The sequence below is a fragment of the Sorghum bicolor genome, chromosome 4 (assembly GCF_000003195.3).
Source record: "Sorghum bicolor cultivar BTx623 chromosome 4, Sorghum_bicolor_NCBIv3, whole genome shotgun sequence".
NCBI classification, from domain to species: domain Eukaryota; kingdom Viridiplantae; phylum Streptophyta; class Magnoliopsida; order Poales; family Poaceae; genus Sorghum; species Sorghum bicolor.
The window spans coordinates 53,414,424-53,440,104 of record NC_012873.2 but is presented as its reverse complement, the minus strand read 5'-3'; the positions used below and the strand labels follow the sequence as shown (position 1 = coordinate 53,440,104).

Sequence of the window (25,681 nt, the reverse complement as noted above, 5' to 3'; positions counted from 1 at the left end):
GTATGATGTATAGAAACCAGACAATCTTCGAAGAAGTTCCATAGAGATACGAGTGAAGAAGCACGAGTTGGAGTAGAATCGATTTTTATATTTGAGTTTGATTTTAAAACTTTTTCTATAGGCACTACACCATATAGGTTGTGTCGTGTCTAAGTTTGTAAATTTTTCGGAATTGTTTACTATTTCTTAATTATTTTCAGCATTTTAATTGAAAATTTTAAATTTTCAATTTTTTAAATAACCTCGGATAGAAAAACTCTCTAAATAAACTTTGTAGATCTCAAAAAGTTATGAAACTTTGTAGTTGACAACTTTTTATTTTAGAATCATCTTGTCATGCAAAAACTACGTTTGAATTTCTCAAATTTAAAATTCAAATTTTGTAAACGACCTCGGATGGAGAAACTTCCTAAATGAAAATTGTAGATCCCAAAAAGTTATGAAACTTTATAGTTGACAACTTTTTGATTTGAAATCATTTAGGACCTCAAATTATCAATTTACACATAATTTGATATAATATTTGAGGAACCAAAATACAATATAAACACAAGTCATAGTGTGGTGTAGTGGTTAAGAGCGAAGAAATGTGAGAAGGAGGTCATGGGTTCAAATCCTATGGGCTGCAAGAAAATTTAGAACTTTGGATTTTTTTCGTTGGGGTTTGTCGTGTGCCCAACCCTGGTGTGTCTGCATGGTGACACACGGCAAACCCTGCCGTTAGGCCGTCTCCCGCCGTTCGTTATCTTTTTTTGCCGTGTGCCCATAATTTGGCCGTGAGTAAAAGTAAGGTTCTCCGTAAAAGAGTTTGCCGTGTGTTCTTTGCCGTGAGCAACACACGACAAAGCCCTTAAAGCCTTCGTCGTGTGTAATTTGGGCTTTGCCGTGTACGCCAGGCACACGGCAAACCCCTGCTATCCGGTAGTGAAAATTCGGTGTGACGAGAAATTTTGAAAAGTTTTTGATTTTTTTGGGAGAACTAAACAAGGCCTAGGCTAAATTTAGCTACTCTCTCCGTCTACGAAGAAATCAATTTCTAGAGTTGTCTTAAGTCAAACTTTTTAAACTTTGATTAAACTTCTAGAAAAAATGCTAAGATTTATGGTATCAAATTAGTATTATTAGATCCATCATAGAATATATTTCATATGATACGCATTTTATGTCATAGATGTTGTTACTCTTTTCTATAAAGTTAGTCAAACTTAAAAAAAATTGACGGGCACATATTATAAAAATTGATTATTTCGTGGACGGAGTGAGTATTAATTAGCCTTTATATCTAGAATGACCATAAGCCTAGTTCACTAGTCTATAACTCTTATAAAGTTAAATCTCACTAGATGAATTCTCTCTTCATGCAAAGTGTCCACATCATCCCCCACTAAGTGATCCACTAAATATTTTATCTCTTCATACAATATGTCCACATCATTCTCCACTAAGTCCATGTCATTGCATATTAATTATAAAAAATAACCATATCAACTATATCATGTGAAATACTTTAAATCTTTAATATATTCACATACAAGTCATGTACATACATTATTTGTTTCATCACCAATTAATTCTTCTATAATATAACCAAATATTAGTTTTTGTTTTATTAGCTTAGCAATTTTTTTACTAGATCTAGTACAATAAAATACATGCAAGTCAAATTCATATGTGTACATACATAATAGACTAAATACCGCACAGTAGTGCTATATATATAATGATTTATTTTTAAGAAAATCCCGCAACAACGCGCAGGAAATTCACCTAGTTTCTTATAAGTTGAAGGATTGTGGAGCTAAACAAAATTCAACATGTGCCATGGAGCTAAATGTTGTTCTCTTTCTCAATTTAACAAAATAATATTTAAAAAAAAATCAAAATCGCCATACTCCATTCGAGTATTTTCTATCTCGCTCACGCCCAAATTTCCAGTAGTGTTGCAAACTTGCAATGTGCTCGATTTCATTCGAGGTTGCGCATTAGGCTGGGCTTTACGCCTTTACCCCACAAAATGTTCTAAAAAAATGGACAGGCGTGTTAGCGTGACAGCGTCCCTAGTTTGTCCTATGGTGAACGGTACAGCGAGTGTTGTCGCTGTGATAGTGTTATTACTACGTTTGACAATTTTTCCTCATTATATTATAATTATTTTGATTTCAATAATTCTATGCTCTATAGTTTTTTCCAAGAACTTTCTATATTCTGGTCTTGTTTAGTTCAGTAAAGAAATTTTTTACATGTCATATCAAATATGTCGGCACAAAGTTAAAATATAGCCTTGTTTAGTTTCCAAAAATTTTGGGTTTTTATTTGGCAAACGTTATCCAATCATGGAGTAACTAAGCTCAAAAGATTCATCTCGCGATTTACAGTTAAACTGTGCAATTAGTTTTTGTTTTCATCTATATTTAATGTATTATGCATGTGCCACAAGATTCAGTATGACGGAAAATCTTAAAAATTTTTAGATAGTTTTTGGAAACTAAACAAGGCCTCAATGTAGACTAATTAAAAAATAAATTACCTAGCTAATCTGAAAACCGCGAGACAAATTTATTAAGTCTAATTAATCTCAGATTGGTTACTATAACAACTATGACTAATTATGGACTAGTTATACTTAAAAGATTTGTCTCTTGATTTATAATCAAACTGTGTAATTATTTATTTTTTCTGTTTCTCCATGTATGTGTCAAAAGATTTAATGGGATAGATAAAAAATTTTTAGGTGGAGAACTAACAAGCCCTCTATAGGTGATTCTGTTTGAAAGTTGATATCCAGCAATTCGGTTCTTAGGCCTTGGTTACTTCCACCTAAAAATCCAAAATTTTTCAAGATTTTGTGTCACATCGAATCTTTAGGCGCATGCATGGAGTATTAAATATAGACAAAAATAAAAACTAATTACACAGTTTGGTCGAAATTTACGAGATGAATTTTTTGAAGCTAGTTAGTCCATAATTGGACAATAATTACCACAAACAAACGAAAATGCTATAATATTAAATTTTTTTTTTCACCAACTAAACACGGCCTTAAAAAAATGAAAAAAAGGAAACAAAGACGATTGGACGGCCCAACCATCTTTGTACTCGTTTCTATGCACCGCTCAAATACAAAAAGAAATCCCCGCGACGGTTCAAAAACCAGATTCCGAGCGAAACCCCAATCCCCTTGGCGGCGAGCTGACCGGCGATGCGTCCGCCGGCGCCGAAGGTCCCCTCTGCCGCTTCCTCGTCCTCCTACAGCCAGCGCGAGCCCCGCCCGGAGAACCCTCTCCTCCTCCTCCCATCCTCTCGCGTCACCAAGCTCTCACTCGGCTGTCCCCTCCTCGACCGTCTCCTCTCCGGCGGCCTCCCCGCCGCCTCTGTTACCGAGATAGCCGGCGAGTCCGCCACTGGCAAGACCCAGCTCTGCCTCCAGCTCGCCCTCCTCGCGCCCCAGTCCCCGCTCTCCGCCTCCTCCCTCTTTCTCCACTCCGACCTCCCATTCCCCCTTCACCGCCTCCGCCGCCTCGCCCCCAAATCCCGCCCCGATATCCTCGACCACGTCCTCGTCGCCGCCGCGCACTCCCCCACCGACCTCCTCTCCCTCCTCGCCCGCGCCCAGCGCCTGCTCGCCAACCCCGGCCGCTCCCCGCACCGCCTCCCCATCCGCCTCATCCTCCTCGACTCCATCGCATCCCTCTTCCGCGCCGACTTCGACGCCTCCCCCGCCGACCTCAGGCGCCGGTCCGCGCTCTTCTTCCAGATCTCGGCGAAGCTCAAGGAGCTGGCGTACAGGCACCAGTGCGTGGTGGTGGTGACCAACCAGGTGGTGGACGTGGTGGAGGAGGGCGCCGGGAACACCGTGGCGTGGTCGTCGGGGCGCCGTGTGAGCCCGGCGCTCGGGATCGCCTGGGCCAACTGCGTCAACATGCGCCTGTTCCTGACGCGGGAGGTGGGCGGGGATGGCGCCAGCGGGAGCGCAAGGAGGCGGATGAAAGTGGCGTTCGCGCCGCACCTGCCGGAGCGGTCGTGCGAGTTTATGATACGGAGGGACGGCGTCTTTGGCGTCGAGCCGGCTGAGAGGTAGGCGCTCCTCTTGTATGTCTCTTGTCATGACTCGTTACAGAAGAAGTTCGTGACTATAACATTTTTGATGAAATGACGCTGGTAATTGGATTTCACACATCCTTTTTACTTCAATTGTTAAGAATGGATGCGAAGCCATGTATGTACGAGTGATCGAACCCTTCTGGGGACAGAGGTTTTGTAACAATCGTCATGGATATTTCAAAGTCTGAAATAAAAAACTAAGTTCTGTCTTCTTGGATGCTCCTAAACTGAAGTTTGGTAGCTTGTAAATTTATGTACTAATGGGATTAATGCTTTTCAATGAAAAATAGTGAAATTTTGTTAATGATCCATTTGCCGTGCCAATATGGAGTTATGGACCCTACTGTTGATTGTAGCTGATACAGTATATGGAGTAATCAAGTCAATCATCATCCTTAAACTTCAATTGCAGACTGGCCTGGTCCTTATGAATTATGATGCTACTGAAAGTAATATGCTATCAGAACATGTGGACTAGCTTTCAGCTGAACTTTCTCTGGCTTGCATTTACTTAAACATCGTATATGGAGCAATGATGTGCATACTTGAATTGATGTATCTGGGGGGTAAAGGGCTCAGATATTCAATTTGAGATCATTTGAAGGTCAAATAATATACCAAATTTAAGAGTTCACGGTGGTCTTTTGAAATTAGCACCAGGGTTGATTATATCGAATTAAACCGGTAAAGTGAACCACACCCAAAATAGTAATAATCCTACACGAAGAGATCTTTTCTACTGCAACTACAGAATTTATTAGACCCACGATCAATGATTGTTTTTATATTAGTATATAGTACATGAAAGACATCCACAAGTGCATTTATATGATCAATGCTTCTGACGTCATCCTGTGACTGAAACATTCTTTGGTATTAGTATTAGCTATTTATCACACTTGAAGCAGTGTTGTCTCACACTATCACTGAAGGTATCCTATGCCAGGGAACAGGAGTAACATGTCTTAATTGAAAACTCCATTACTAAAGCTTCCCGCAGAATATGCAGCATTTCACCTGTTTTTCTTAATCAGATTGGTTGAAGCTTCTCTCTAGCATAACCAATACATTGACTCGGACAAGTGAGCTGGTCCTGTTTGAACAGTTCTGGAGGCAATTCAATGGAGCACCACCTTCTGTGCCCTAAGAGCTTCATCATAGCTCCCCTCTAGTGCCACTACGTAGTACGTACAGCAAGATTTAAAATCAAATGTCCATTCCTAGCTTGTCTAGGTATGCAGTTCAAGGGTTGTAGAAATAAAACTCGACCAACCTAGGACTAGGAGGAACTAGGTTGCAATGTAAAGAAGAAGAAATAGGCATCTAAATTCATGTCAAAGAGGAATTGAACCTAGGTTGTAGAACTAGACATGCAGTGTTGGGCGATGGCTCCCCTTGAAGGAGTTTGGAACAGAGAAGAATTAGGAATATAAATAGATAAGGATAAAAACAAAAGGAAATAGAGATTGTTTAGGAAAGGAGGGTCCAAATGTGTAAGGACTCTACCTATAGATTGCTCGGCGGTCAAGTCCCTTAAGGACTATAAATATAGGGGTCATGTACTCATTATAATAAAGAAGGAAAAAATAGAGGTATCCACTTAGGGTGTGTTTGGTTCATTTCCTAGACAAGCTTGGCTAGCAAAACCAAGACAGGCCAACTTTAGCCTGCTTTAGTCAATCCAAGCAGCACATGTTTGGTTACCTGTATTAGCTAAGTCTGGCTATGAATCAGTGTGTTTGGTTGCCTTTGCCTGTTCTAGTTCGCATACAATCACCTGTTCCTTTAAGTGGTAAGTTTACCCCTTTGAGGACCTTGATCGAACAAGTGGTGGGCATGCTCGGCGAGTGGCCGGAACCTGGACCGATGCTGAGCTTGAAGATGACGACAACGGTGAGGATTGCGTGGTGGAGCTCCCATGGCCCCCCATGGTTGTGCTGCTCCTCTAGCCCCTTGCCACGGCGTAGGCGAAGAGCGCCGGGCGCGCCATGGAGCGCGCGGCGCGGGGCGGCAGGCCCACCGACTCGAGGAACTTGATCTGGGGCAGCGGCTTGTCCTCCACGGAGAAAGACAACAAGTGTTCGTCGCGGCGGTGCAGGTCGGGCACACCCAACGCGCGCAGGAAGTAGAGCGTGGGCCAGAGACGCGCCGCGACGGTGGACATGAGCAGGCGCAGGCGCCGCGGGAGCACGCGTGGGAGGTCGGACGCCGGGACGCCCGCCTCCTCCATCAGGAGGCGGTGGGCCGGATTCGCCTGGGAAGGACGGAGCGGCGGGATCCGGATCCGGCGGACGAAAGCGCCGGCCGCGGCGGAGGAAGCCAGGCACCGGCAGAGGACCTCTCGATCCGGCAGATGGGAGGTCTGGCGATGGGCTTGGGGTGGCGGCGGTGGTGGTGGTGACGGAGGCCGACGACCACAGATGAGGGCGGACGGGAGGAAGCCGCGTGGCTGCGGGAGAAAAACCAGCGAGCAGATTTGTGCTGCACGCCGGCCTCTAGCAGCATCGCCGCGACGCCCGCGGCGACGGGCGGTGACGGCAGCAGTACGGGCTCCGGCACCGGGGAGCAGCGCGTGGGGGAGGAGGAGGTGAGCGCCGTCGAGGAAGATGCACCGAGGCAAGGGAGGAGAAGGTGAGCGGATGCGGCTGCGGGGGCTAGCCAAGCCAGGCTTGCGGAGAACGACCGAATTGGCCGTTTCCACTGGCTAGCAGGCCATTCAGTCAACCAAACAAGCTCAGGTTGCATTCCACAAGCCTGGCTAGACCCTTATGCAGGCAACCAAACACACTCTATAAGTCTAGAGGGAACAATCACTTTCCGATCATTGTTCATATCATTTCTAGGTGCACCTGAACCCAGATGGATACTGATAAGCTCGATTTAAACTTGTCGCTCCATCAGTCATATCCTCCAAGTATTCCAATTTTCCAACAATATTTTCTTGCAGCTACTGTCCTAAGAAGTTCCAGAATGCTCAAGCTTTAGGTAGCCACCAAAATGCGCATAAGGTCCAGTGTAATCTTGGGTAGAGGAATCAAGAGGTTGCTCTAGTAAAAAGCCAAGGGAGAGACGAAAATTCAGGGGTGAAAGTGGGAATCTTCACTCTCTGCTGAATTTGCCAATGGTGTTCCACGAGGAAAGAAGCACGGTGAAGACTGAAGAGGTTTGATGAGTACTGCTAAGGGCAGGTGCTTCAACAGTATCTGGTACTATGATCCAAAAAGTTTTTCAACAGGAAGTTGGCAGTGAAGAGCTACAAAATGGGATAATTGGTTTGTCCCTCAAGTTATAATATGTAATCCCCTTTGATACTTGCATGCTGTTTCCTTCATGTTGTGGTTTGAATTTCCGCAGGTTACATATTTATATAACATTGCCTGCAGTGCTTTAATAACTTTCTTGAATCCATGAACATTGAAGTGGAAAAGATCACCATGTTTGCTAACCTGCTGCATGAAAGCAGTCCAAAAGTCATCCAAGGTCCAATGTTTGGGATACTCTTCGAATAAAAGGACCCATTTGTCAAAGGTTGCTGTAATCCGTAATTAATTGACACAAATAAGCGATCAGTTTATGGAATATTTTGTTCTCATCATGGTTTTGAAGGATCAGTAAAGGTCACGTTTATGGGAGAATTCTTAGCTGAACTACTTAGCAGATTTTCGCATACTCAATATAGCTAGTCGTAAGGTTTGTTTCTGTACTTTCTGCTTAATTCACTTTTCTTTTGCATTTGCTTGCCTGTCCCTTATAGACAACATTTAGCCTATAGTAGTAGATATGAAGTTGTGATGATTGAGTTAATTGTTCTCTCTGTCCATTCTTCTTTTTTTTTCAACAATCAAAGCTACACTCCTCTCTATATACTCTCCTTTTTCATGTATTGCATGCATGCGTGAATGATGGTCTTGCATTCATGCAGCTGCTATGACGTGCAGGATTAAAATTTCAAATCAAAGGAAGTATAAAGGTCTTAGTAAGCTCACGAGTCCTAAATGTTAATGTGTTCAGTTCTTTCTAGTCTTTTTAGTTACTAGCATGTTGGCCTGGCGTTGCCTATGGATTGGAAATCTTAGTCTTTGGGTCTGGAGTTTTTGGAGAATAAAATTACTTGAGTGTTATTGGTGAAAAAGGAGGGAATTGTGGGTTGCTGGGATGAAAATTGTAAGCCAAAAGAAAGATAAAAAAAAACTATGGGGGGTGAAAAGAAGGGAAACTGTGCACCCTCTGCTGAGTCTGGAAGCAGCATATATTCAAAAGGAAAGAAGCATCGTGAAGAGATTTAGCCAGTCCTTCAAGGATCAGGTGGTTTAATAATATCTGTATAATGATCGCAAAGTTTTTCAAGTGGAAGTTGTAAGATGAGATTAGGCTTAGAGATAGTAGATTGATTATGGAGAACAAGTGGTGTCATGTGCGGTAGGACGTACGCAAGGCGCAGGCGCGCCCGCGACGTACGCCGCGCGGCTGAGCGCGCAGGGCGCGCGATCCAACAGCCCGATGGGGCAACTTCCAGTGGCTAGAAATCAGGGATTAGATTGGAGGCTGTTTTGGTTAGTCTATAATTAGGGGAATATCCTTCCATAGTTTGTTGGGCCATTGGCTATTTATTCTTGTAAGCAGGAAAGAATGAATCAAGCAAGAATTAATCTCCTATCTCCTTCTTCCCCACGTCTCCTAAGCCCACCCGGCTGAGAGGGGTATAACCTCCGCCCTGGAAGACTCTGCCGGAGACTACGAGCTTCGTAGTCGAGGGCCAGCTACCCTAGACTACAGTGCCCTTGACAACCTGGTATCACGGTCTCGTCGATCCTCTCCCACCCGCTCCTCCAGTTCATCTTCCGCAGCCGCCCACCCCAATTCAGCCGCGCCCCCGTCGCCCACCTCGGCCGCGTCCGTCTCCCTCGCGCCAAGCATGACTGAGCCCTCCGAAGCCGACCTCATGGCGGCCATCAAGGCCCTCACCGAGGACATGGCTACCATGAAGGCCAATATGGCCTCGCTGAAGAAAGAGAAGTCTGAGTCGTCCGCCGTCGGCGGCGGCGGCAATCAGCACGCGGACGGTCAGCACCCTGACTACCCGCCCAAGCACAAGAAGTGGGACTTCCCACGTTTCGACGGCACCACCGACCCCATGCTCTTCCTCAACAAGTGTGACACATACTTCCGCCAACACCGCACCATGGCGGAGGAAGGCGTGTGGCAAGCGTCGTACAACCTCGAGGGCGTCGCGCAGCTGTGGTATAACCAGCTCGAGGAAGACTCCGGCACGCCCACTTGGGCGCGCTTCAAAGAGTTCCTGAACCTGCGGTTCGGGCCGCCGCTCCTATCGGCACCGCTGTTCGAACTCGACGAGTGCCGACGCACGGGCACCGTCGAGGAGTACTCCAACCGTTTTCAGGCGCTCCTACCTCGAGCGGGTCGTCTGGACGAGGAGCAGCGTGTCCAGCTCTACACCGGCGGTCTGCTCCCACCGCTCAGCCATGCCGTTTGCCTCCACAACCCCGACTCGCTCGCCGCGGCGATGAGTCTCGCGCGCCAGGTCGAGCTGATGGAGACCGAGCGCCCGACACCGCCTGCGCCACGCGCACCTGCGCGGGGCATTCTGCCGGCGCCCGCGCCCCGGGCTGCCCTGCCACCGCCACCGCAACCGCTGGCATTGCCAGCACCACCGGCGGCCGCGCAGCCAGGCTGCGGTGACGGTAATCGACGTCTCTCGCCCGAGGAGATGGCCGAGCGTCGCCGTCTCGGCCTCTGTTTCAACTACAACGAGAAATACACTCGCGGCCATAACCGTTTTTGCAGGCGTATCTTCTTCCTAGAGGGCGTCGAGATTGACGACACCGCGGACGAGGTGGCGGCTGCCGAGCCTGACGCCGAGGCTCCGAGTTTTTCTCTCCAGGCCGTGGCTGGGGTCCCTGTGGCGGGTACCATGCAGATCCGCGTGACCCTCGGCGCCGCGGCCCTCGTCGCTCTCCTGGACTCCGGCAGCACGCACAACTTCATCTCGGAGGCAGCGACACGGCGTTCTGACCTTCCCCTACGCCAGCGACCTCGCCTCACCGCCTTGGTCGCGAACGGCGAGCGCGTCACCTGCGACGGTGTCATCCGCGACGCTCCTCTGTTCATCGACGGCGTCGCGTTCCCGGCCGACCTCTTTGTCATGCCGTTGGGTACGACGTCGTCCTGGGGACAAGGTGGCTGGGTGTGCTGGGGCCCATCGTCTGGGTCCTCGGCAGCCGGCGCATGACGTTCCAGCACCAGGGGCGCCCCGGCTCCTGGACAGGCATCGCCTGCCCTGCGGCGCCAGCGCTGGGCGTCACCACGGAGGCCGGACCGCTCCTCGACGCCCTGCTGCACGTGTACCGGGGGCTCTTCGCGGACCCGACAGGTCTGCCCCCCAAACGCGCGCATGACCACCGCATCACCCTGAAGCCCGGCGCCCAGCCCGTCGCCGTTCGGCCCTATCGGTACCCAGCAGCGCACAAGGACGAATTGGAGCGGTAGTGCGCTGCTATGATCGAGCAGGGGATCGTCTGACGCAACGACTCGCCCTTCTCATCGCCGGTCCTCCTCGTCAAGAAGCCGGACGGTTCGTGGCGTTTCTGCGTCGACTACAGGGCGCTCAATGCGCTCACCGTTTTTTTTGAACGCAATGGCAGGAGCTCTGCCTTTCAATTAAGTAGGAGAGCAAAAGAGTTTATGTACAAGCAAAAAAGGAAAAAGAAAGAAAAGTATGGGTTCGAAGCCACAGTTGCAGACAAACAAAGAGCAACACCCTGAGAAAGCTAGGCTTGATTGAAAGCTCTCTTTCTTTGTTCGATGTCGTCCTTGATTCTTGCAGCCACCTGCACCACCGTCTCTGAGGTGTTATTGAATATTCTCCTGTTTCGTTCCTTCCAGATGTTCCAAAAGGTGTAAATCACCATCCCATTGAGTCGTCTTCGTTCTGAAATTGGTACCTTTCTTGCTGTGTCTTCCCACCATGCTTTGATATGTATAGGATTGGCCTGAAACTGTGCCCGCAGTTCAGGGAGGTTCTCCCACGAGATGATCTGATCCCAAACTGCCTTTGCAAAAGGGCAACACAAGCATAGGTGCAGGCCAGTTTCTAAAGGACCATTGCAAAGTACACAATGTTCTTGATGTGGCCATCCTCTTTTCTGTAGGTTATCAGCCGTTAGAATTTTGTCTTGCACTAGAATCCAAGCAAAGATCTTGCATTTGTTCTCCACTTTGGCTCTCCAAATTAGCTCACTTCGAAATAAACCAAAGGAGCCTTTAAATTGGATTTGATACGCTGAACGGGTGGAATAAACCCCGTCCGGTGTCCATATCCAGGCGATCGAATCTCTAATGCCCTGTTGGAGGTGCACACCCTGAATCCTAATCCAAAGGGATACAAATTCTTCAATGTGGACAGCCGAGGTGATTCTTCTCCTTAGCGAGCGTATCCAATTGTTATTCCGTAGCTCATCTTGTACTGTTCTGTTCTTTCTTGGAGCAAGTTGAAACAAGTTTGGGGCCATATACCTAGGAGCCTCTCCGTCAAGCCAATTGTGGTGCCAGAAGCGGGCCTTTGCACCATCACCCAACGTTATTGTGACTGATGAGTTGAAAAGGAGGCGGTCAGCGTCATTGCACGGGAGCTCAGATCCGAGCCACGGTTTTGAATCTTCCACCCATTCTTGCCATAGCCAACGAAGGCGTAGAGCTCTCCCAAATCTCTCTAGGTCCGGCACCCCTAAGCCCCCGAGCTCCTTAGGTTTGGTACATGTTGGCCAATTAACCAGGCAATGACCTCCGTTAGCAATCTCCTCCCCCTTCCACAAGAACGATCTCCTAATTTTGTCAATTTTCCTCCTTGCCCATGCAGCCAAAGGAAAAATGGTGAGGTGGTAGGTTGGCATGGAAGACAGGACAGAAGTGACTAACGTGAGGCGCCCTGCTTTGTTTAACCATTTCCCTTTCCATTTCGGTAGCCGTTGTCCAATGCGCTCAATGAGGGGCATAACATGGACTTTCTGAAGCGATCTAGTGTGAAGCTGCAGTCCCAAATATTTGCAAGGGAAGACACCTCTGCTACCAGTGAAGGGTGATAAGACTTGGTCTAGATCCACATTTTCACATCTGATTGGGTGTACAGAGCTCTTTTGCAAATTTATGTGGAGTCCAGAGAAGTTACCAAAAGCTTCAAGGATTGTTTTCACAGCTACTACGTCCTCTTTGATCGGGTTGATGAATATGGCCGCATCATCGGCATACATGGATGTTCTCCATTTTGCTGCTGCGTGTGGTAAGGGGCTGAGGATCCCTTGCTGAGTTGCTAGATCGAGCAGCCGCTGGAGCGGGTCCATAGCCAAAATGAAGAGCATTGGAGAAAGTGGATCTCCCTGACGAACGCCTCTAGCATGGGTGAAGCTGTGGCCTTGTCTTCCGTTAAGTAGTGCAGACGATGAAGCTGTACGAAAAAGGATGGAAATCCATTCACGCCAGCGGGGTCCAAAGCCCAAAGCTTGTAAGGTCTCCAACAAATATCCCCAATTTACAGTGTCAAAAGCTTTATGGATATCCAACTTCATGAACAAGGCTGGCGTCTTTTGCTTATGTAGCTTGCGTACTGCGCCCTGGACATAAAGAAAGTTATCCTGAATGCTTCTTTTCTTTATGAAAGCGCTTTGACAATTGGAGACTAGGGAATTCAGGCGAGGGGCAAGTCTGTTAGCCAGCAATTTGGAGAAAATTTTGGCAATACTGTGAATGAGGCTGATGGGTCTGAAGTCTGTTACCCTCATGGCTTCAACTTTTTTGGGGAGCAGGACGATGCCTGCCGAGTTTAACCATTCGAACCCTTGGGCATTCATTGAGAACAGGCTGTTTATGGCTGCCATGACGTCTACTCTGATGGTTTCCCAACATGCTTTGAAGAAGGCACCGCCGTCTGGACCTGGAGCTTTGTCAGAAGACATGGAATTTATGGTATTTTGGACTTCTTCCTGGGAGAAAGGCGCCTCGAGGTCCGACAGATCATGTGGGGTGTAGCCAAGGGACTGCCAATTGATAGTTGCAGACCTCGGAACCACAAAGCCAATGTTATTCTGAAATAGTCCTGGATCACCTTTTCTTTTTCCTCATGAGCAATTGCAATGCCTTCATCCGTATATAGACAGTGTATGTAATTCTTTCTACGACGAGCACTGGCTCTAATGTGGAAAAATTTCGTGTTGGCATCTCCACATCGGATGTAGGTGAGCCTCGATCGTTGCCTAATTCTCGTTTTTTCTATAGCCGCCAGCCCCATGCTGCGAGCCTTTAGGCGGTGACGAAGGTCAAGCTCCTGATCTGTGAGCAGCCTGTGTTCTTGAGCTACTTCTAATTGTAGCAAGACTTCTTTTACAATAGCTAGCTGCAGCCTTGTGTCTCCAATTTTTTCTTTTTTCCACCGCTTGATTCCTTTTGCAACACGCGCCATCTTGATGTGCAATCGTTTCATAGGAAGAGCAGTGGTGACCGGCCTATTCCAAATATCCTGAACAAGTTCTTGGAAGCCATCCATCTCAGTCCAGAAATTTTCGAACCGAAAGGACGTGCTGTGATGATGGTCCAGCTCTCCTTGCAGCAGCAAGGGTGTGTGGTCTGACATGAGTGACGACAGTGAATGTAAGAAGCATGCAGGAAAGATTAGTTCCCATTCTGGGGTGCATAAGAATCTGTCAATTCTAGTAAGTGTAGGCATGTCTTGTTGATTGCTCCAAGTAAATCGGCGTCCATTTAGCTTGATTTCTTTTAGATGCAGATGGTTGATCGCAGCCCTAAATGCGCCCATCAGCCGACGATTAAGGTTGGAGTTGTTCTTGTCTTCTTCCTGGTAGATGAGATTAAAATCTCCTAGGATGAGCCACCTATTGTGGTTAGGTGGGGGTGGAATGTTTTTTAATTCTTGGAGGAACTGGATTTTGGCTGCGTCCCCTTGTGGTCCGTAGACGACTGTGATTTTCCATTTTATTCCATCTGCCCTCATGGTGATTTCTGCAGAAATTGTGCTCGCAGTTAGTTGAACTGCTGAAAGGTCAAAAAAGTCTTCATTCACTGCAAGTAGAATGCCTCACCGTCAAGGACGCCTTTCCGACCCCGGTGGTGGACGAGCTCCTCGACGAGCTCCATGGCGCCAAGTTCTTCACCAAGCTGGACCTCAGGTCCGGGTACCACCAGGTGCGGATGAGGCCGGAGGATGTGCACAAGACGGCGTTCCGCACCCACGACGGCCTCTACGAGTTCCTGGTGATGGCATTCGGGCTATGCAATGCCCCGGCGACGTTCCAAGGCGTGATGAATGACGTGCTCCGGCCGTTCCTCCGTCGCTTCTTCCTGGTATTTTTTGATGATATTCTCATCTATAGCAGGACATGGGCAGATCACCTCCGCCACCTTCGGGCCGTCCTCGACGAACTGCAACGCCACCAACTCTTCATCAAGCGCTCCAAATGTTCCTTGCGCCCTCTGTCGCCTACCTCGGCCACGTCATCTCCGCGGAGGGGGGTGGCCATGGACCCGACCAAGGTACAGGCGATCCACGACTGGCTGGCTCCGCGCTCGGTGCGGGCTGTACGCGGCATCCTCGGCCTTGCGGGCTACTACCGCAAGTTCGTCCACGGCTACGGGGCCCTTGCTGCACCACTGTCGGCGCTCCTCAAAGAGGAGGGCTTCTCCTGGGACGACGCAGCCGCGTCGGCGTTTGCGGCCCTCAAAGCCGCCATCACGACCGCCCCCGTCCTCGCCATGCCGGACTTCACCAAGCTATTCACCGTCGAGTGCGACGCGTCGACCGTCAGGTTTGGGGCGGTCCTGACTCAGGAGGGCCACCCAGTCGCCTTCTTCAGCCGGCCAGTGGCGCCCCGCCACCGCGCGCTGGCCGCCTACGAGCGCGAGCTCATCGGCCTCGTCCAGGCCGTGCGGCACTGGCGGCCGTATCTCTGGGGGTGGAGCTTTATCGTCAAGACAGACCACTACAGTCTGAAATATCTCCTCGACCAGCGACTCGCCACGATCCCCCAGCACCATTGGGTCGGCAAGCTCTTGGGCTTCGACTTCTCGGTGGAGTACTGGTCCGGCACCACAAACGTCGTCGCCGACGCCCTCTCGCTGCGACACCGAAGAGGGGGAGGCCATGGCGATCTCGGCGCCCCGCTTCGACCTCGTCGACCGCCTGCGCCATGCCCAGGCCACCAACCCGGCCCTGGTCGCCCTCTATGCCGAAGTCCGTACGGGCGCCCGCGCTGCCCCATGGGCGCTGGTGGACGGCATGGTTACCTACGACGGCCGCCTGTACGTTCCGCCCACGTCGCCGCTTCTCCAGGAGATCATGGCAGCCGTCCACAACGATGGCCACGAGGGCATCCACCGCACCCTCCATCGACTTCGGTGCGATTTCCACTTCCCCAACATGCGCCGCACCGTGCAGGCGTCCGTGCAGGCCTACAGTACCTACCAGCAGTACAAGTCAGACCACCTTAGGCCGGCGGGTCTGCTGCAGCCGCTTCCGGCGCCGTCCACCGTCTGGGCCGACATCGGCACCGACTTCATCGAGGCGCTACCCAAGGTGCAGGGCAAGACGGCCATCCTGTCCGTGGTCGACCGCTTCAGCAAGTACCGCCACTTCATCCCGCTGGCGCACCCCTACACCGCGGAGTCTGTCGCCCAGGCATTCTTCGCCGACGTCGTTCGTCTACATGGCGTCCCGCAGTCCATTGTCTCAGACCGCGATCCAGTGTTCACGTCCGCGTTCTGGCAGGAGCTTATGCGGCTCACCGGGACAAAGCTCTTCATGTCGTCGGCCTTCCATCTGCAGACGGACGGCCAGACCGAGGCTGCCAACCGCGTCATCGTCATGTACCTGCGCTGTTTCGCCGGGGACCGTCCTCGCCAGTGGCTTAGGTGGCTGCCATGGGCGGAGTACATTTACAACACCGCCTACCAGTCCTCTCTCCGCGACACGCCGTTCCGGGTGGTCTACGGCCGAGATCCCCCGACCATTCGCTCGTACGAGCCTGGGGAGACCCGGGTGGCCGCGGTGTCTCAGGAGATGGAGGAGCGCGCAGCTTTCCTCGACGACGTCCGCTATCGCCTGGAGCAGGCTCAGGCGGCACAGAAGCGCATCTACGACCGGCACCATCGCCCGGTGTCCTTCCAGGTCGGCGACTGCGCCTCCGGCAGCGTGCTGCGGCGTCCCTTCCCAACGCGTCCAAGGGGAAGCTCAAGCCGCGCTATGTCGGGCCGTGTCAGGTCCTGGCGTTGATCAACGAGGTGGCTGTCCGCCTCCAGCTGCCCCCTAGAGCTCGACTGCACGATGTGTTCCACATCGGTGTCCTCCGCAAGTTCGTGGGCGCACCGCCAGCTGCCCCACCTCCGCTGCCCCCTCGACTGAACGGGGCTGCTGTTCCTGCTCCCGCCAGGGTCGTCAAGGCACGGATCGCCAGGGGCGTGCGCCAGCTGCTCCTCGAGTGGCAGGGCGAGCCACCGTCTGCTGCTACTTGGGAGGATCTGGAGGATTTCCACTCTCGGTTTCCGGCCTTTCAGCTCGAGGACGAGCTGGACTTCGAGGCGGGGAGAGATGTCATGTGCGGTAGGACGTACGCAAGGCGCAGGCGAACCCGCGACGTACGCCGCGTGGCTGAGCGTGCAGGGCGCGCGATCCAACAGCCCGATGGGGCAACTTCCAGTGGCTAGAAATCAAGGATTAGATTGGAGGCTGTTTTGGTTAGTCTATAATTAGGGGAATATCCTTCCATAGTTTGTTGGGCCATTGACTATTTATTCCTGTAAGCAGGGAAGAATGAATCAAGCAAGAATTAATCTCCTATCTCCTTCTTCCCCACGTCTCCTAAGCCCAGCCGGCTGAGAGGGGTATAACCTCCGCCCTGGAAGACTCTGCCGGAGACTACGAGCTTCGTAGTCGAGGGCCAGCTACCCTAGACTACAGTGCCCTTGACAAGTGATTACACATATATAGGCAAGGATGGCTAGGTTTATAGAAACAGAACCACCGGCTGATCCTTGCCTAATAGATATCAATCTATCTATCCTTACCATATAGGTCAAGGACCAACAGGGATGCGCAGGCCCAGAGTTGGCAGCTGTACCCTTTATCTAACACACCCTTGCAGTCGAAGTGGCTGCACACAACGTTGAGATTGGACCTGAACTCATTGAAAGTGGAACCTGGAAGCCCTTTGGTGAAGATGTTGGCGAACTGTGACGTTGTAGGGACGTGCATAACCTTGGTGTCACCTAGAGCCACATGCCCACGAACGAAGTGCAGATCAATCTCAATTAGCTTGGTACGCTGATGTTGGGCGGGGTTTGGTAGACATGTAGACCATGTCGATGTTTTTGTAGTAGACAGGTGTGGCACAACGAAGAAGCTTATGAAGCTCAAGTAGTAGCTAGCGCAACCAGGTGGCCTCAGCGACTACATTGGTCACAACATGATATTCCGCTTCGACGATGGAGCAGGATACGAGGATGTTGGCTTGTTGCTGAGGGAAACTGCATAACCAGAGGTAGATCGGCGCGTGTCTGGACAATCAACCCAATCAGCATCCAAGTAGCAGTACCACCAAATCGAGCTGTGAGAACGACTGAACACCGAAGAACAAGTCCCAAATCCAGAGCGCCCAGAATGTACCGGAGGATGCGCTTGAGAGCAGGTGAGGTGTCCGGGGATCATGCATGTGAAGATAGATTTGTTGCTCAACATAGGAGATACCTAGTCTGGTGAAGGTCAGATACTGCAAAGTGCTAGCCAAGCTGCTGAAGTCACTGGGATCATGGACAAGGGCATCAGAGTCTGCATAAACCTTCATGTATTGTCAACAAGAGTACTGCAAGGTATGCAATCAGTCATACCATACCAGTCAAGAATGCTGAGAAGGAGCAGTCTATCACCATGGCGCTAAACATGCATGGACTGGTCCCAGATCCTTCACAGAGAACTCGAGTTGCAGAGCCTCAATGATACACCATAGCAGGGATGGCGACGAGGCAGTGAGGACGATGTCATCAACAATTCAACATATAGGAGCAGGTGCACTATCAGATCTGCAGTTGTAGATGAACAACAATGCATCAGACTTAGCCTCAACGAAACCTAGACTGAGAAGGTGAGCAGTGAACCAACTGTTCCAAGCTCGGGGCGCCTGTTGCAGACCATAAAGAGACATGTTTAGGTAGTATACGAAGTCAGGGCGAGTTGGGTTCTCGAATCCCCAAGGCTGAGAGCAACATACCATCTCATAGAGCTGCCCATAAAGAAAAGCATTCTTGACATCAAGCTAGTGGATGGTTCACTGTCGGGACAAGGCCAGGGATAACATAGTATGAACTATGGCTTGCTTGACAACCGGGCTGAAGGTTTTGCTGAAATCAACTCTAGGCCGCTGGGTGAATCCTCAAAGGACCCAACATGCCTTGTAGTGCTCCAATGATCCGTCGGCTAGGAGCTTGAAGATCCACTTCTTGGCGCTAGACGGACACGGCACCAAGTCCTAGGTGTGATTTTGGAGCAGGGTGGCATACTCTTCCTGCATAGCGATCCACAAATTGGGATTGGCGTTTGGAAGGCCATTGGATAGGGTTCTAGTGTCCAAGGAGTGGGAAAACTTATTTCCTAATATAATGGTGACAAACTTCCCAAAGAAGTGTCAGATCATAACCCTTTGATTATGTCTACTGGATTGTGTAAACCTTCCAAGTCTATCCAATTCAGATTTGACTTAAGTTGGCTAAGCAACCATGCCTTTTTTTTATGAAGTTGAAAAAATATGGGTCAAACCTTGTTGGGCCAAGTCAGCATTAGATAAAATTTTGCAAAAACTGAAGTTACTGAAACAGTACTTCAAAGGCTAGGGATTTAACGTACAAGGTGAGATAAGGAAGAAAAGAGCTAGCACCAGTGAAGAACTGGCTGAGCTGGAAAAACTAGAAGAATCTGATGAGATCACTACTGAACAAACAATTAGGAAAGTCTGGCTAATTAAGGAGTCCTTACAGCTGTTAGACCAAGAGGAATCTTACTGGTATGCTAGGTGCCACAAGCAATGATTACTCAAAGGGGACAATAATACATCATACTTTCACAAAATTGCTAATGGTAGGAAAAGAAATAATACAGTTATATCTTTGGAATGTGATGGTGATATTATTGAAGGGGATGAGAATCTCCTAAAGCATGCCACTGACAATTACTCTAACCTGTTTGGACCTGATGAGGACCATAACGTCCACATTGATGATAATGTGTGGAATGAAATTGAACATATCTGAAGAAGATAATTCTATGTTACATGAGCCATTCTTTGAGATAGTGATAAAAAAATCATCTCCTTAATGAAATGACACGCAGCTCTCCTGCGTTGTTCGAGAAAAAAAAGGTAGAGATAAAAATGGCTTTGTTTCAAACGGAAAAAAACAAAGCTGCTGGACCAGATAAGATCCCCATAGAATTTTATCAAGCCTGTTGGGACATAGTCAAAAAGGATATTATCCAATTGCTTGCTGATTTTCATGTTGGGAAGGTTGATATAAGTAGAATAAATTATGGAATTATAACCCTTCTCTCCAAAGTGGTGGATGCATCTAAAATCCAACAGTTCAGACCCATATGTTTGTTGAACTATTTGTACAAGCTAATCACAAAAACCTTAACTTTGAGGATGGAAAAAGTTGCTGGGAAGTTGATTCATTATAATCAGACTGCTTTCATGAAGGGTAGGTTTGTAGGAATATCATGACGGGTGATGGTGTTGCATGAGATTTTGCATGAAACCAAAAGAAAAAAAAAATCAAAGTGGAATAATTTTGAAACTTGATTTTGAAAAGGCATCAAATGGAAGTTCTTATTTGAGTGTCTTGCTGCCAGAGGTTTTAATGAGAGATGGTGCAAATGGATGGAGCAAGTTGTGGCTGGAGGGACTGTAAGCGTGAAACTAAATAATCTTATTAGACCTTATATCAAGAGCTACAAAGGAGTAAGGCAGGGCGATCCACTCTCTCCTATTATTTAACTTTGTAGCTGATGGTTTATCTAGAATGATAGATAAAGCTCAAGCTTCTGGTCTTATGTGTGGACTTATTGACCACATTATTAATAATGGGGTGATTGTGCTTCAATATGCTGATGACACTATCAATATCATTTGTCTTAAGCACAGATTGGAGGGGGCCAGGAACATGAAAATTCTTTTATACATGTATGAGTTAATGGCTAGTCTAAAGATAAACTTTTATAAAAGTGAAATCCTTACTATAAATGATGATGAAAATTTGGGCTCAAACCTATGCTGACATTTTCAATTGTCATGTGGAGACCTTCCCTATTAAGTACTTGGGCGTTCCTGTTAGCCCTAGCAGATTACATGTGTGTGATTCTTATCTGAGAAAAGTGAAAAAAGACTTGATATATGGCAAGGTGGGACAATGTCCATAGCTCGTAAAACTACTTTGATCGATTCCAGTTTGAGTAATGCCCCCATTTACCACATGTCTATCTATCTCATGCTGAAGACAATAGTCAAGCATTTAGATAAAATCAGAAGATCTTTTTTTTGGCAGGGAGGGAGGACTAAAAAGAAATATCATTTGATCAAATGGATTAAATTGGTAAGCATAAAAAAGAGGCTTGGGTATTAAAAACATTAGAAAAATGAATATCAGTTTGGTGGTAAAGTGGTGGTGGAAACTGGATACTGAGAATAGCTTATGGCAACAAATCTTTGATGCCAAATATTTGAAGGTAAGTCAATTTGCACTATGAAACATAGGCAAAATGATTCTCCAATCTGGGTTGATTTGCTTAAAATCAAAAATTGTTACCTGCAAGGGAGGAAGATGATGATCAAATATGGTAAGAAAACTTTGCTATGAAAAGACATTTGGTTCAATGAGAAGCCTCTGATACATTTTTTATCCTGACTTATTCAAAATTTGTGATAATCCTGATGTTACTATTTATCAAGTGAAGTTAGCTCCCCAAAATGTAACTTTCTCAAGATGGTTGGTGGATGATCTACGGAATAACTGGGGTAAGATCTGGTAAGTGGTAATGATCTTGTTCAATGAAAGTTTGGTACCAATGGAATTTTTAGTGTTAAGTCTATACAAAGCAATGATTGCTGATAGTGGTGCTTATCATCAAAATATTTGGAAAGGCAAAATACCTGCTAAAATCAAAATTTTCTTGTGGCTTGTTATGAACAATGCAATTCTCATCTTACTAAGGACAACATGATTAGGAGGAACTGGTCTGGTGACCCTTGCTATTTTTGTGATCTGGATGAGACCATTCCACATTTACTGTTGCACTGTAGCATTGCCAAAGCTGTTTGGGCTATACGGACACACTCTATTGGTGGTACTGAAATCCCAAGCTCTCTTGATCGCTGTTGAGATTGGTGTAACAAATGGTTGCCTTTGGACAAGAAGTTTCATGCTGTTGGCATTGTCGCAATCTGTTAGCCCATTTGGAAAACAAGGAACATAGTGTGTTTTGAAGGGCACGTTATAACGAACCCAATCACAATTATCCGTTCTTATGTGCTATTGAGCAGGACTGTTCCAGGATCATGACAAGGAGGCTTGATTGTTGGCGTCAACACTATGCTGAAAATCGTGGTGGAGTTGCTGAACAAGCAGAAAGCCAAGAAGCGGATTCGCCTGATGATTGAAGATGAAGATTCCCAGGCGGATTGAGACCGGATGCTGGGAGGTCAGGTCTGCTTGAAGCTCGCGAAGTGGTGAAAGTGCTAGTAGTTTGTTTGCTACTTTCTAGCTGTCGTCTTTTGGTCATCTGTTTAGCGTTAGATCGCTGGTTCTGTTGTCTCAGTGGTAGTTGGTCTTTGTTAAGCTTCGTGCTAGTTCGTTTTGGCAGCTGTGTTGGGTAGCCTTGGCGGCGGTTTATGTAATGATCCTCCTGAATACTCTAGCTCTTTTGGCTTCTTTGAACAATCTCAAAAACTATGTATTTCCGTTGAAGTTCAACGGGAATGGGGAAGATTCCTCGTGTTGAGAAAACAAAGTTTCTTAAAAAATTAATATAAGGTTTTAGCGATATATTAAGCACGTGCTTAGGCTTGTCACATTAAAAAAATCACATCTTTTTTGATGGACATGAAAATTATAGCTCATCTCAACAATATCTATATATTTTAGTTTTTTTTTAATTGAGGATGTTAATGTGCTTAAATAATTTATTTGTGATTGCCAAGTCACACTCACACTTGGGGCCTTATGGTCTAAGAGCAAGGTCAATAATAGAGCCAAGTGCTTGGCTATAAGCCAAATAATTAGAGCCAAGTTATACAATAAGTTGTCTCCTACTTGTCTCTAAAACACATTCTCTTTCTTTTTTCTTCTCACAACATTTGCTTTTTGGGCCCACTACTACCTATGCATCCGTGCCCAGCTTGGTGCTTAACTAAGAGCCAAGCTATCATCTCTCTCCTCTCTTCTCTCCTCCACATCAGCATTAGCTTGGCTATAAGCCCATTATTGTACCTGCTCTAAGTGCACAACAACACAAGTGGCCAGTGAGAGTGGGTGGAGGACCGCCAGAGTTCCAAGGCTTCAGATCTAGCGATGATATATGTCCTTGAGCTCGAGCCTCCGAGGGTGATGAATACTTTTGTGCTGCTAAGCTATTCCTTGTATCAGTGTATCATCTTTGTACATATTTAGTATACTAGACAAATATAGATCTATTGATAGTTGATATCTGTTGATTGTTGGTCTATGATCCCCGATGATGTTTGTGGGGACAGAAACAGAGAAAATCTCCCCAATGGAGATGGGGATGGAAACCTAACCCTTGGCGCAGAGTTTCATGTTGACAACTCTACCTTGGCGTGCCAAGTAGGACTTCTGCACGTTGTTGAATGTTATGTTGATAAAACCATTCTTAAATCCAAATGCACTAGCATGATGAAACCCTTTCAAAACCCCATGAATTAAAGGAAAAAAAAACTACGTCACATCATCTAGGAAAAGGCAGGAGAGGGGTTGTGGGAACTCATTGCTGATGCTTTGAGAAGGGAGAAAAATAGTATGGCCCATAAAACTCCCAAAACTAGCGAAACATACTATACATACAGCAGTGGGGCATTAGCGTGGCCCATATAAACTCGCCCAACGGGCAAACATACTGCACAACGGTGTGGCGTCTGCGTTCAATCTTCTGTGTGTGTTATAAGTGCATATTATTGTTTAGGAATGTGATGAATTTTCTAAGAAATTAATGAAGTTATCTTCTCTTTTATATAAAAAAACTACAAGGCAGCAGGTACCTATAGGTTTAGCCGTTTACATAATTTTTGTGGAGTTTATCGAACATCTTCTCTGCATGAAGGTGTTATATATGCACTGGATTCCTTTGAGAGGAAGCTAGGCAATAAAATGAAATCTTGTTCCCTTTTAATTTAATTTAGTAACATTGTTGCAAATTATCTTATTACTAGGTGAATCCCCCACGCATTACCACTGATGATTTTTGGATATAAATATTACATTACATTACATTAGATATAATGAAAGCGTGCCAACGTAATCATGGTTGTCTTCATTTTTGTCGGCTAGTTGTTTGAACTAAAGTTCAGTCTGTTTCCATTTTTTGAAAATAATACCCCAGATCCAAATTAACGGTAGTATTGTAACGAGAGTGGCGAAGCAAGTTTATCTCTTCCACAATCTGTGGAGGCCTCCAGGGGACTGGATGGCGTCCTTTGTCGAACTGACACACCACTCGGGCTTGCATCTGGCCACGATGCGCATACGTGAAACGTCGCAGGAGGCAACAGCTTCTTTGTCACTGCTATCTGGAAATCAGGGATCCACGATGCGCATACGCGGGTTCTTTTTCCCACACGCTCAGATCCACGTGGGCTACCACATCCTTCCAATCGAAAATTCAAAGGGACCAGTTGGAAGGACTGACGGTTTGAGGAATGGAACCGGCAAGGCCAATCCTATTCATGGAATGCAAACAAGGCCTGCATCTTTCCAATTCAACAAATCGGTTGCCAGGCAAAGGCGCGTGTGGACCACCAGGCGGACTGGCACCCCTCCATCGTGACAGGTGCAGGGGTTCTCCCTTCGTCGGATAGAAATAGCAGTCGTTGGTTACATTCCCGGCCGGGTGAGCCTGGCCAGCATCTGCAGCAACCCCACGTACACTACAGAGGTACAGTGCTTAATTTATTACTACAGTGCTTCCTTCTGAATCTACGAGTAAGCACTCACTGGTACTGTGACTGTGACAGGCGCATGGTATCGGCTCGTTCGCACACCACGGAAACAGGCAATTTGGAGAAGTCGAAATAAAGCTTGTCTTGCTTATGATTTAGTGAAATAATTTGTCATGCTTGTGTGCTTATGATTTAGTGGTCAGGATTGTTTGCAGAAATAGATCATGAGCAGCTGGTGGAGGGAGCTAACACACAATGCTGAAAGTGGCATTAAAATCTTAATATTTTTTTTTCTATAATTTTGGTCAAACATGAAAATGCTTTGACTTTCCAAGATTCTTAGAATGACTTACAATTTAGAATGGAGGGAGTACAAGACAGAGCACGAAGATGAGTGACCCTGCTTGACTACGAGTCAATTGAGTAAACAAAGATTGTGGAAGTGGGGAGAGACTAGACTTTGAGCTCTGCTTTTGGCTTTTGTTAGCATTCTGTTCCTGTGGCTGGCGACTGGCGGCGAGGCGATCGCGCTACAAAAGCAGGAAATCATATGCAGCGTGCGCACACGTTACCAGCTCGGCAGGGCAGCTCACGTCCCCTTCCTTGCGCCGACGCCCTCCACGCTACGCTCCTCCTCGCGCGCAGCAGTCGTCATGACGAAGCTCAGGCCCACTGCCGTCGACCAGCTGCCGCTGAAAATCCGGCACCGCATCCACCAGCACAGCCTCAAGCTTGTCAGCGACGACGACGGCGTCAGGTTCCTCTGCGACGGGTGCAAGTTGCACGGCGCCGGCGCGAGGTACGAGTGCGTGCGGGCGCGGCGCGGCGCGTGCGACCTGGACCTCGACCTCCACCACATCAGCTGCTGCGGGAGATCGGCAGCAACGACTTCTTGCTCCTCGACGAGCCCCCCGCCGGGTGCCCGATCGAGGCACTGCGACGCGTGCGGCACGCGGGTCCACGACGTCCACGTACCCGTGCTGCGCGGGCCTGCCGGCCGGAGGCCTTCGACATGGCCGGCCGGCCTCTCCTTCGAGCTGCGCATGGGAATGGGCAAACATGATGCGCCCCCGCCGCTCCGCTGCGCCCTCTGCATGCGCCGCCGACAAGATCACCAAGGGGCGCCGCCGCGCAAACCGCGGGCGCGGGAGCTGGTTCTACCGCTCCGTCGTCGGCGTCGGCGGCAGCCAGGCAGTGTTCCTGCACGTCGCGTGCGCCAGGGATCTGTCTGGTTGCGAGAGCTTCGCCAACGTGGGAAAGGCGAGCGTCCTCGTCGTCGACAGCGACAGCAGCGAGGAGGAGGAGAAGAGGGTTCCGGTGAAGGCCTCGGCTCTGAGGGCGCTGCTGCT

At 48.1% G+C, this 25,681-nt stretch overlaps 1 protein-coding gene across 2 annotated transcripts; it reads left to right on the top strand.

The window, feature by feature from the left end:
* Positions 3,098–22,215, top strand: LOC8068904 (DNA repair protein XRCC3 homolog). Of its 2 annotated transcripts, none has more exons than XM_021459734.1 (2): positions 3,098–4,074; positions 7,049–8,482. In XM_021459734.1, exons 1-2 carry the CDS (start codon positions 3,200–3,202, stop codon positions 7,128–7,130), a joined length of 957 nt encoding a protein of 318 aa, XP_021315409.1. In that variant the 5' UTR covers positions 3,098–3,199; the 3' UTR covers positions 7,131–8,482. The 2 variants fall into 2 exon arrangements, with proteins under 2 accessions (XP_021315409.1, XP_002454016.2); XM_002453971.2 differs by lacking the exon at positions 7,049–8,482 and adding an exon at positions 21,705–22,215 and having other exon boundaries at positions 3,099–4,074.